The sequence below is a fragment of the Dermacentor albipictus genome, chromosome 4 (assembly GCF_038994185.2).
Source record: "Dermacentor albipictus isolate Rhodes 1998 colony chromosome 4, USDA_Dalb.pri_finalv2, whole genome shotgun sequence".
NCBI classification, from domain to species: Eukaryota; Metazoa; Arthropoda; class Arachnida; order Ixodida; family Ixodidae; genus Dermacentor; species Dermacentor albipictus.
Window position 1 is genome coordinate 124,612,587 of NC_091824.1, and position 12,879 is coordinate 124,625,465.

General features: G+C 43.9%; 1 protein-coding gene across 3 annotated transcripts in view; it reads right to left on the minus strand.

Moving 5' to 3' along the window:
- pHCl-1 (pH-sensitive chloride channel 1) overlaps window positions 1-12,879 on the minus strand; it is a 104,329-nt gene that overhangs the window by 30,366 nt on the left and 61,084 nt on the right. For all 3 annotated transcript variants that reach the window (XM_065428841.2, XM_065428839.2, XM_065428840.2), the window contains exons 3-6: window positions 12,301-12,380; window positions 7,553-7,617; window positions 5,285-5,591; window positions 2,765-2,905 (exon numbers count right to left, since the gene is read on the minus strand). In XM_065428841.2, the coding sequence (XP_065284913.1) occupies window positions 2,765-2,905; window positions 5,285-5,591; window positions 7,553-7,617; window positions 12,301-12,380 (593 nt within the window). The remainder of the gene's footprint in view (window positions 1-2,764; window positions 2,906-5,284; window positions 5,592-7,552; window positions 7,618-12,300; window positions 12,381-12,879) is intronic.

Below are 12,879 nucleotides of genomic sequence, written 5' to 3' on the forward strand. Positions count from 1 at the left end.
TCCTAGTGGTTATGCCTTGCAACCTAACCCATGGGGGGCAGTTGTTTAAGTGTCAAATTTAGAGGCAGTCGCATTTTGCCACATCCCCTTACATATTTTATCAATTTTCCAAATCGATACTAATTTGAGATATCCTTCATTGAATTTCAAAGCTCAGTCGAGGCAATATCGAAACCGTGCACTTCCCGCTGCTACAGCAGATGGAAATACCCTGTAAGGAAGTGTGTGACAGTGTTTAGATGATGGCATGCCACGGCAAATCGAGATACCGCACCCAGTCTGAAATTAGTGTAAGGCAAAGCATGCCGCATCGGTACCTGCCGCGACTGGCCGACTCATTCATTTTCAAACTACGTTGAGTTTTGAAAGAAACGGGCTTGGACAAGTGGCTGTGACAGTGATGTCACGTACCACGTAAGGGTGACGGACTCTAACTACCGATGTGTGTGCTGTGCTATATGCTCTATCTCTCTCTCCTCCCCATCTTTCTTCCCCGCCCATCCAGCTCTCATGTGTAGGTAGCAAACCGGTTGAGCTAAACTGGTTAACCTCCCTGCCTTTCCTTCTCCACTTTTTCCTTCTTTCCTTCAATCTACGTCTGGCATTTTGCCACGAGGTGCTTCCTTTTTGATTTGATAACGAATCGGCCTTTTCCACGCTCCCGGCACGCTTAGTTTCGATATTGTCTGGATTTACCGTGTATATTTGATTATAACTACCTCGAAGTATGTGCCACTTTGAAGACTTTATTTTTGCAAAAGAAAGAAAAATAGGTAGCATTAAAATGTGACTGCCTCCAAATCAGTTTAAGAAACTGCTTGCAAGGAAGGAATAAAAAGTTAATTAATAAATTTTCCTAAGTTAGTCTTCTGAAGGTCACGTTATTAGTGGCAAAGTATGTTAACTAATCTGCACAAACACCATAATCAGGGCCCCCAAGCTTTTCCATAAAATAATTTTTAACGCGTAAAAAAATGCGTTCTGTATATTCAGCCTCTTTCCTTACTCATTCCAAACTCCTTTATTACTTTTTTTTGCGGAAATAACAATGCCTAAGCATCGTGTTCACAGTAGAATTAACCAAGCGCTAAATTCCAAGCTGCTCGTTTTGTGTGCAACTCTACAGAATGCTGATTAAAGGTGCTCACGGGGGCGCCTACGCTAATTATTGATGTGCAATGACTATCGATGCGAAGCTGCTGGCTGCCTGAGATGACAGCATCCGATTGTTGTTGTTTTTCTAATGACTGATTCATGAAAATGTATGTCCAGGTGAGCCGACAGCATATCTTCATAATTCTACGTCTTCAATACCTCATCTCTAGTCCCACCGCTTTGTGATTGTGGGCCGGTAGACGGTCTACAACTTTCTCTTCGACACTCAGCGTGCGGCTTCTGAGCACGAGGCCGTGGGTTCGAGTCCCGACCACTGTGGCCGCATTTCAACGGTTGCGAACTGCACGCACGCTCGTTTACCTAGATTTAGATGCGCACTAAATAATCTCAGGCGTTCAAAAATTAGGCCTAGCAGCGCCCTCCTCTGAGGCGTCTGTGAAACCACATGAATCAATGAACTCCGCGCACATCGGCGGCACTTTCAGCACAGACACGATACTTATGTTTTCCGCAGTCAGACTACTGCGAGAACGCGCATATAATGTTTGTATGGCTCCGGAATTAGTTTTCAAAACATTTCGAGCATCGTATTCATGTAGAGGCCGACATCATAGTGTGCTCATTCACCTACTGTTGCACATTGGTATGAAGAGCGCGAAGAATGCGCGATAAATTTGGACACTGTTCTGAAGAAAATAATTTTTTTTTGAAAACTACCACGCGGATGTCGTATGCACTGCAAAATTTTCATTCGTATTCACCTGATGTTGGCCGAACTGTACCCGAACATCACATAAGGGTTTTTTATCTTGCTGTGAATATTGCAGCAGCTTTCGCGAGAGAAAATGGGAAATTGAAACAAATCGAATTCCGGGGTTTTACGCGCCCAAATTAGGATTTGGTTATGAGTCACGCTATAGTAGGGGAATCTGGATTAATTTTTACCACCAGGGGATCTTCAACGTACCTCCAATGCACCAGACGCGGGTGTTTTTGCACTTCGCTCCTATCGAAGTGCAGCCGCCGCCGCAGAAGTTTGATCCGTCGACCTTGTGCTTAGCAGCGCCACACCACAGCCGCTAAGCCAGCACGGCGGGTAACGAAAATTGCAGACCATTCCGCAATTGACGAGATCTGCTATTAGGCTCATGTAGCGCGCAATTCTTCGAAAACTCTCGATCTCGCTGTTTGAGACAATTGAGCAATAAAAGATTTTACATAGACCTCATTCGTGACCCAAAGGTAAGTTCCGCGAAACTCATAATGTTTGCGTAATTTTGATGAGGAATATACCTATTATTACGCGTTCTGATATGCCTGTTTTATTCATTTATGAACTTTACAGCTATGGATTGTAAATTTATTTTTCCGGAAGCAAACTTATGGTGAGTGATTTCTGACTCATACTGCATACTGTCACTAGTTTAACTGTAACGCTACGCATTCCGGACATTGAAGTTTTTCTGTGAGCTATGCGCAGGAGCATTCTGACTTTAGCATTTTTAAAATGGTTTTTCTTATTATAATTTATATTTCCTACGTGGCTAAAAAGGAAGGATGTAGCCAAAACACGAAAAGAAACAGTACAGATGCCAGTGCATGATTCTACAAATCGTGCGACGTAGTCGAGTTTCCTGATGAGTTATACCTCTCCATGTGTGTCTTGTGTCGCAGTAGCCAGTCTCGTTCTTGGCCAGGTAAGCGTTGTGCGCCCTCAGCGAGGTGGCCGTGTTGATGGACGGCTCGGTGGGTGACCAGTCAATCTTCAGCTGGCCCTCCTCGTATGACACTGCGACAGGCAAAGGGTAACGGTGAAAATCAGTGCACTTCAATACTCAGTGTCCAGTTCCTTTGCCGGGTGAAGCTGACAAAACAAAGTACTTGAATTATCGTGGACAGCGTGCTCGTTTCACTGATCCATAACTTTTCGCGCTGTATTTCTCGGTCTGTTCACACATCTATAACAGAAAATGGGATGACCTTTAATCGAATGCTGGAGACAATCAACCATCCCTGCGATCTTCAAGAAAGTCTGCTGTTGCGCTCGTCTTTACATGATGTATAGAACGGAAATAGAGCAAATACTGGGGCCTGACAGAAAGGCAGACAGTTCTTTGTCTGTCTTTGTTCCTTGACCAGTTCTTTTTTTGCGCTATTTTCGTTGAAAATATATCTCTGTCATCTAAAGCTATTGTAACAGGCACACCGATGAAAAAGAAAATGGTCACCCTATGATTACACCCCGGACGACTAAGCGGAATGAGCAGTCAGAAAAAGTAGAGCACTGGCCAACGTAGCCGTACCTAGCTATAAATTCCAAGAAGTTACTCGTAGAAATGATTCACAAAGCTGGGTTTACCCAATAAACTGATAATGAAGAAGTAGTGAAGGGTGTGATTAAGCAAACATAGATACAGCCTGACATTTCTGCCGTGGTGCAATTTGTCGGTATTATTAAAACCAGGATATCATGGGCCGCATTCACAAAGCTTTTTGTTCGTAAACTCTGTTAGTCATTGACCGGCCGCGTTTGATAATATTATGTCCGTCATCATGATTTAAAGTCATCTCCTCTTAAGAGAAAGCTGTAGCGTAAGAAATCGCTGTAAACACGAACTTATTATTTGCTCAATTGCCATAGCGATGTCAATTTTCAATTCCTAAAGGAGACCCCTGGGATGGCTCAGGTTGTACCACTGAATGACCAAGTCTAGGTAATTATTTGTTGTGTGTTGACAGAGGTACTGGCTTTGAAACGAGGACAATACTACTACCAATGACAGCATTCTGTTAGCATTCTGTGTTAGAACAAGTGCCCAACATACTTAACGCGAGATATCTGACATCACACAGTGGCGTCACTCGTCATCTCCGCTGTGAGTGCGACAAACGCTAAAAATAGAACCCTAGCCAGGCGTCCGTAATTCAGTGCCACACTGCGTATCGAGGACAAAGGCCTAGACTGCTGTAATCATTGACAACCTCTGCTGTCCGTGTTTGTACATCCTGTCAGAGCTAATGTTACGTTGGAAGTAACGAGGCAGCGTGCCGAGAAGCATTTTGCAGCGGAAAGACGGTGACTGTTCCGGCTGTTTTCATAAATGTTTCGATATGGCGTGGGATGTACTCTCCAGCAATGTATCTTTAATGAGAGCAATCTATAGTCAGCGCCAGTACCGAACTGCTTCCTGCTTCATCGTCCGTTCGGTTTACGCTGTCAGGATGAAGCAAATAATGAAACTGCAGATTCGATGGTTCCTGTTATCCGAAAATAAAGAGGCCGATAGTAGGGCCGCAACGAGGTTTCGGAACCAAAAACGAAACGTCGCAAGACGTCAAGCCATGGGTTTTTGTTTTTGTCGAGTTCTAAATTTTTAATGTAATGCGAGCTACTTTGCTCGGCCAACAACCGATTCCTATTGGAAAAGCCAAAATTTCATCGCGTCGGGAAAGCGTTGGAAGTCAAAACAGAAAGATACAGCAGCCCCTTTAGAGTTATGTGCAGTACAATGGCAAAATACGGCGAATAGCTGCAGAAAACCCGTTGCTGTAAACCGTCATTTCATTTCGTGCCCAAACACCGTTTGGAGCCACGGCCTCGCATAGACAAGCATAGTTTGACCCAATTAGCGCAATATTTCTGGTCAATACGGATCTAACGTTGGTTCCGCATTGTCAATTTCAGATTTACACTGACCCGGCTTCGAGCTCTACTTCCGAATGACACTGTCGTAAGTCGTCTGTTGGATACTAAATGTTTGAGCGGGTGGGCCTTCTGACTTTACCAACGCTTCGTGGTCATTTTTTGTATGCATCCTAAATCATGCGAGTTTATTGAAGGGGAACGTGCAGCACACAGCATTTAACCCCAGAAAGCCACAGCTCATACTACTTCAAGAAAGTTAGAACGAATTGATCACCTTTATTTCAAACCAAAACTGATACATAGCTGGAACTTTGCTCCAGCATGTTAAAACCCTATAATGCGTTGTGCCTTAAGTTTTGCGCGCTAAAATCAGCATTTTGCGGTACCAAGTTCAGCTGGTAAAGATAATGACTTGCGCGAGCAGCATCATTGCCGCATTCTGATAAATGTGGTCTCACCCGCAAATCGGTATTCGTACAAAAAAAAACATTAAAAAGAAAACAAGAGAAAGGCAAGGCTTACTGCTCTCTACGGCAAAGGGGCACTTTGGGTTGTCGAAGGGGAATATCTTGAGGTTTCCCTGGCAGACTAGAGTCATGTGTCGTCGCAGCGTGTACATTACGGTGCCGTTCGGGTAGAGGCGCAGGCCCATGTGTATCGGTGTCAGCGGGGTCTTGAATTCTCCGTGCTTGAGGAAGTAGATGTCGGGCTTCCACATGCGGGCCTCGTGTATGAGGCCGTTCAGGTGGCTGCCGCCCCCCTCGGTGGCGAAGAACTGCAACCGCCTGTCCTCCCAGCGCTGGTGCAGCAGGAATTCGATCTCGTATTTCTGCGCAGAGCGCCGCGTAAGCGGAACACGTCAAGTCGCGCTCAGAAGCGATGCGTTCCCACAAAGCGCCACAGCATACGTGTACGTTGCAGAATTACGACGACTATCCTCTATTCTCTCACTGTAGATGTTTGAGAAAAAGGCTTACCACTTTTCCCCGAAACAATACAGACATGCGACATTAGTAGGGTTCGTGTCTTTTGATTAATTTTTGTTGACTGAAATGAAACGCTGATTTAACACACTAAATTTTAAAGCATGATTACAATTACATAGAATATTAACACGACAGCATGAGCAGAAATTCAAATGCCAAAATAAATTGGAGCTGATGAGTACGCCTGCTAGGCGTAATTACATTATCGCGATTTGCAGTTGCTATTCAGGTAGTTTGCAAGTTTGAATAATCCCGAAAGCATGGTTCAGAGCCTGGTCGCGGTTAAAAATATGACATGGATACGTAACAAAACATTTTGGTAGTTCCAGAGTTGTTCCTGTTTCCATTTGTGCTGGCAGTGCATCACATATCAATGAGTGTCTTCTATGATCGCATAGCCAGCGTTTTAGGATGAACCTTAATTATCACGTTTCTTCCAGCGAACGCAGATAACTAACTCCAGTGAGAGTTGCATTTTTATTGAGTTCCCGCTGCACGAACAAATGGTGATTTAACACATGAAATTCAAAACGGTCTTGGTGAGAAGGGGAGTTTTTATTTCCAGATATTAAAGATCAAGAGTTCAGTTACCTGAAGAGTGTTTCTTACGCAGCCAGCTTTACCATAAGACAGTCGTATAACATATATGTAAAGCAACAACAGCTCATTCATAGTTACAGGGAAACAAGGTCACATATCTCGCACAAGATACCACAGACACAGCAGATCTGAAAGGATTTACAGCCCGTGTGTTGCACGAAGTCGCTGTAACATGATATGCCCTTAATTTTATTCCAGATCAGCGAAATAAACCGACTCCTGCATGACGATCAAATTAACGCACACAAAAAAAAAAAATTGGTCATCGCATTCTTTGTTTCGTCGAATCGAGGAAAGACATGGCGTTCGCATTTTCGAAATATCCCTACAGCTGCATAGGTAATACCTATGAAGGGCACTTTAGATCTGAAAGTAACTGACACAGCAGTTTTCTCTGTATCCATTACCACTTATTAGTTCTCATACATATACATTGGAGACAATGTTCCTTTGTACCAGATAGATTTTTTTGTTGTTGTTGAAGTGCAATATGTGCAGAAGCACAATTTTATAAAGAAACTCAAAAGTGAGGAAAATGGCTAGGTATAGCTTCCTATTTATGACAATTATTTCCATCGACACTTCAAGTTAGCACTGGAAAAAGAATTGTTTTCGCAGGAATCAAGTGTCAGCGTGGGTAATGAATGCATCTCACCGCGTGCATTCAATTCCCCATTGTATTTCCCACGATACGTTTGCAATGACACGTTTGTGGCGAACGAGAAGAAGAGCAACCACGGGCACTGGTTGCAGTAAATCACAATAACCCGCAACAAGAAAGTTGCAGGACAGCGGACGGGAAAACGGCTCCACGGTAGCTCATTTGGTAAGCGCTTCGCACGAGTAATGCGGATACGTGGGTTTGTATCGCACCTGCGGCCAGATGTTTATTTTCGTCCACTTCGATTCCCCTTTACTTACAATTTCTACATTTCCATTAAATAAACAGTTCCCCCTAGGATTTTCTTTTTTGTAGTGACGTACCTGCACTGAGAGGCATGTTTGCAGTAACCGATGTTTAGTAGGCGTAATAATCAATGTTCTGAAGCATTTATCCAGCAAATGACCAAAATAAGATTATCCAGCAAGTCCTTCCGGCACCAACGTATTGTGGGCGGCGGGCCTTTCAGAGGCCAACATTTCTCACAGTTTGCTTAAGAGCGAAATCTGCCACGACCAGATGAGGGAAGCGTCACCCACGTACCAGGCTCGACTCGTCCGGCGAAGAAAGGGTCAGCAGCAGGACGCTAACGTTGACTTGGGTCCGCTCTGTGGGGAGAAAATGCGAAGATTCGTTTAAGGCACAGCTCTGTATTCGTTCACGGCAGAAAGGCTCCTGCACATACGTATGTCGATACCACGCTCTCAAGCCGATCGACCAGCCTACCCTGTGCGAGCTCATCCCGCTACTGGTAAGGAAAAACGCTCGCAGCGTCTTCTAAAGGAAGCTCGCAACACTTTGCTATCTTGTATTTTTCCATCGTAAGTGCGACCACAGCAGGCACAATCACTCCAAGCACTGGTTCCTGAATGTGAGCGAGGGGTAAACGAAATCTTCCTCGAGGTTCTCGCAACACGGTTGCGATGCACTGAAGCTGCAGGAACGTTGCCTTGCATGCAAATGAACAGATTACGGTAGTAGATAATGGGCGTTAAGAGAAAGGATATTTATGCTTCTGCTTCCTATACAAGACATCTAAGTGTCTGAACGAGACGGTTCCGTCATGCTTACCTCTCTAACAAACAGCTTCAAATGAGCGTGACTGGAATGTGAATGTTTCGTTAAATTTTAATTACTCCACCTCAACCAGCCTCAAATGAAACACGATAAAGCGCGCTGTCAGATAACTTGAGAGTAGCTTTTCTGCTGCTCCTAACTTTGCTTCACTCATACATAGCGTTGCGGGTTTGCGAACATATTTTATTTGCCCACAGAGTATGCGAAGGCAACTCGATCCACTTGTGAAATATTTCGGCAAACGCAATCTGAAATGCTTTTGAAATATTTGATTACTATTTTTTTAATGCCGTGAATTCGCTATGCACAGCAATAAGGTTGGCTTCAGTCTGAAACTGCTGCGCGAAAAAGTATCCAGACGACACACAAAAGTTCAGTTGCGAGCGCTCATTAAAAGAGAGCCCTGTGCGTACAGGGATCTCCTCAAAGCCTTTTTTCTTCAGAAGGGAGTGAGCCCGAAGGAAAGAGCGCGGCCACTATGGGGAGAGGAACTGCTTTTACTTCGGTCACCATCATGACTAGTTCTTAGCAATATTCCTGCTTAATGACATTTGGGCACATCCGTACGACACGACGTACTAATGAACGCGCCGTAGCCGGTGCCTCTCAAGAAGAGAGATACGTGCGGAAGAGACACTAATGTTCGGTTCCCTCCGTGGCCCTCTGTGCTGTTGACAAGCATCCGGGGAGCGAGAAAGTAAAAAAGAAGGGAGGGGGATGGCATTGCTGCGCCTGGAGGCGCTCATCAGCGCAAAGGCACACGTAGGTTTCTCGTGTCCTCCAGAAGACGACGACTGGAAGGAACGTGGTACTTGCCGTAAGGCAAACGACAAATTCCAGTGTATATAGGGATAAGATTCAAGGCTCGCAGTGCACCTCTATGCGCGAATTTCTCGCTGGGACACTACTTCTGAGGTCATCATTTCCTTTCAGAAACCTGAAGTATGTAGGCTAACGTTGTATCTAGTTTTGTTATGCAAACTACTGCCTATGCAGCACCGTTGTGTTACCGTAAGTACCTAAAAATAATCGTGCAGAGTAGGCGTAGTTTTACTGGTTAGCGCAAACTCCTTTGCTCTTGCTCCTAGCATAATATATGAATCCAGGTGAATACAAAACATGGGGATGTACAAAGAACAGTTGTCGTCCTCTAACCGATATGACGTTCAGATCTGTGGACACCGTCGAATGTCATACAACTAAGCGTAAGTTTGTTTTACTACACGTGTCTTTATAATATCCACACACTGCTCGACAATCTTTCGCATAAATAATGATTTGGCTGTCGATTCTCTGCAAAGAATTTAAATGCATTACACTTGGGGGTCTGCTAACATTCTGTCGCCAAGGGAACAGTATATTGACGGAAGCATGGTTTGTTGGAAAAATCTTAGCGCTCAGTCTAAGCTCCAAGCCATGGACTCCTCTCCATTAACAACAAACTGCTTCCGAAAGAATTAAATTAAGGCTGTCTTTTTTCTTTATACCTTGAGGAAAAACATGAACATGTGTCCTAATTATCGTAGTCTGTAATGCAAAATATATCAAAATCAATACTTTCCTTCCTTTCATAAAAATGCTTGAGTTCTAAGCTTTCCAAGCAAGCTAATCTGTAGTACAACCATAAATCATGCCCTAGTTCTTTTTATAGCTTCAGTTTCATCCTAAATTTCTTGTGATGTAATACTGTGTAAACTGTACCAGCTGTGTATGCAAGCACAGCAGCACGTAGACAAAAGGGAAGGGGGACGCAAGAGCTCATGCTGTCCACGTCTTGAAACTCTTCCCTCCTATCTACACCATAAGTACTTGTCGTCTTTATTGCCCGGTCACATTAAGCGGAAGCCGTCATAATAAGCCATCAAAAAAGACGATAGCTTCGTGTTGTAGCCCACAAAGGCAACTCAATCAAGTATTAAACAAACTATACTCCTTCGACTATTGGAGTGCATTGATTGCTGAAATAGAGCTGAAATGAGTAACAGGCAGCAGTGCGTAAGACAGAAGGTAACGCCAAGTCACACTACAAGGTGGTTATTGCAACCCACACGGGCCAGTGTTCTTCATTGCATGTAAAACTTTCAGTATTACAGTCGAGATGGGAGGCTTCCTGAGTGCGGCCGCATAGGGCTGTTGCAATCTGAGCATGTCCACGCTTTATTAGCTGTGCTGCATCAAAGAGGTACTGTTCACACTCAGTCATATCCCGTGATCAAGCAAAAATAAAATTTAGTCATCATCCTCACCAGCCTATTTTACGTCCACTGCAGGACGAAGGTCTCTCCCTGCGATCTCCATTTACCCTTGTCCTGTGTCAACCGATTCCAATAGCACCTGCGAATTTCCTAATTTCATCATACCACCTAGTCTACTGCCGTCTATGTCACTTCTCTTGGCACCCATTTTGTAACCCTAATGGTCTGCCGTTTATCTAACTTCGCATTACATGGCCTGCCTAGCGCCATTTTTTTTCTCTTGATGTCAATTAGAATATCGGCTATCCCCGTATGCTCTCTGATCCATACCGCTCTCTTCCTGTCTCTAAAGGTTATGCCTGACATTCTTCGTTCCATTGCTCTTTCCATGGTCCTTAACTTGTTCTCGAGCTTCCTTGTTAACCTCAAAGTTTTTGCCCCACATGGTAGCACCAGTACAATGCAATAATTATGCACTTTTCTTTTCAATGACAGAAGTAAGCTTCCAACCAGGATTTGGTGATGCCTGCCGTATGCACTCCAACGCATTTTTTATTCTTCTGTGAATTTCCTTATCATGATCAGGGTCCCATGTGAGTAATTGACCTAGGTAAACTTATTCCTTCACAGACGGTACAGACTGAATGGCGATGCTGAACTCTTGTTTCCTTTCAACGTGATTGATCATTATCTTTGCTTTCAGCATATTAATCTTCAACCCCACTCTTACACTCTCTATGTTAAAGCCCTCAATGATTTGTTGTGACTTCTCCTCAGTGTTGCGGAATAGGACAATGTCCTCTGCAAACCTAAGGTTGAACTGAATTCAACTGAATTTTATTGACATAATACAATTTACATAAAATGAAATTGCAATAATGCATCTGAATCCCCAGCCTGAGGCTTGTTGGACTTCATTCAAGTATAATTCTGGAAAAGGGCATGGCACATTACAAACCAATACTGATACAAACAAAAATAGTTGTACTAACATTATAACATTTGAAAATTATAACACGATTATTGAGCTGCGATACTATTTCAAACGTTTCCTGCATTTATACATGTGCATTTCACTACATTAACCCGCATAATGTTACAGTTGTACAAGGAACACATTTATGTATATGAGGTCGCTGAGATATTCCCCGTTGATCCTGACTCCTAAGCCTTTCCAGTTTATTAGCTTGAATACTTCTTCCAAGCATGCAGTGAATAGCATTGGAAAGATTGTGTGTCCTTGCATGACCCCCTTCTTTATAGTTATCTTTCTACTTTTCTTGAGGAGAATCAAGGTAGTTGTGAGAGGGAGAGAGAAAAGAATACAGAGAAAGGTAAGATTAACCAGAGGTAGTTCCGGTTGGGTACCCTGCATGGGGAGGAGGGTCAAGGGGGATAAAAAGAGAAAAATAGTGGAAGGGGGAGATAGAAAGACGAGCACGAACAAAGCGTGTACACTATAGAGCGGTAGGGGGCGCCATTCTTAAAGCCTATCGTGAAGCCCTGTAAACCAGAGGAACCTTAACAACGTTAGTAAGGCCTTCAACGTGGATGTTCCTTCGGAACACTGACCTAAAGCTTTGAGTTCTGATAGCGGACGATTCTGTAGATATTCTCCAAGATATTTACGTAGGCCTCCTGTACTCCTTGACTACGTTATGACTGCTGGTACCTCTACTGAATCAAATGCCTTTTCGTGACCTATGAAAGCCACATAGAGAGACGGATTGTACTCTGCAGATGTGATCCATTGTAGAGTACCCCTAGTAGAAACACCTAAATGTAACTTGGTGCGAACACATCGTCGTGATAATGCGAGCGTTTAGGCAAACGATGCACTGGGGTTTCCGCCATGTTGGGTTGAAATCGTGGTGACGCCTTCCAGTGTTTCACAGAGACGCGGCGCCAAAGGGTCGCCTGTTCCCGAAAGTGCTAAATGTTGTACCGTCATGTATGGAGTGGCTGCGAAATTGTTTTGAGACCCAAGGCTACAACCGTGGGCTACATGCTCGCGCTCACCTTGTGGTCGTATCCGGTAGTCGTAGCGCACCGGGTCTAGAAGGTAATCGAGGATCTGCTTGTCCGTGTAGTTGTGGAACCTGCGAATCAACTGCGTAAGAACTCTGGCGGGCAAGTTGGTTAAGAGTGATGTAGAAGCAGCGCTACACAAGGAGCACGAGGGGAAAGAAATGACGACAGGCATAGCGCTGGCTCAAGAGGAAGTTTTAGCTCGGGACCGACTACGACGCTGCCCATTCAAATACATGTTAAACGTAGAAATCCTTTTCTGGGCTAACACTTGTTCCGAATTTAATAAAATCTGGTACACTTGAGAGATAAACGTTCAATTTTATTTACTTACGGAAGCACAATTTTGAAATTTGGCACTATCCTCTTGACAAAAAAATTGCCGGGAAATTGGAGTGTTCGAAACAAAAAAGTTGGAAATTTACGAATCCGTAACTCTGCACCAAGAGTAGGTGTCGCAGTTTTGTAAATTGCGTCCGATATAACACCCAAAGCATGCAAATTTGATGTACTATTTTTTATATCTTACATGAATTTGTTACAATGTTTACAAAGGTATCGCAAAAGTAT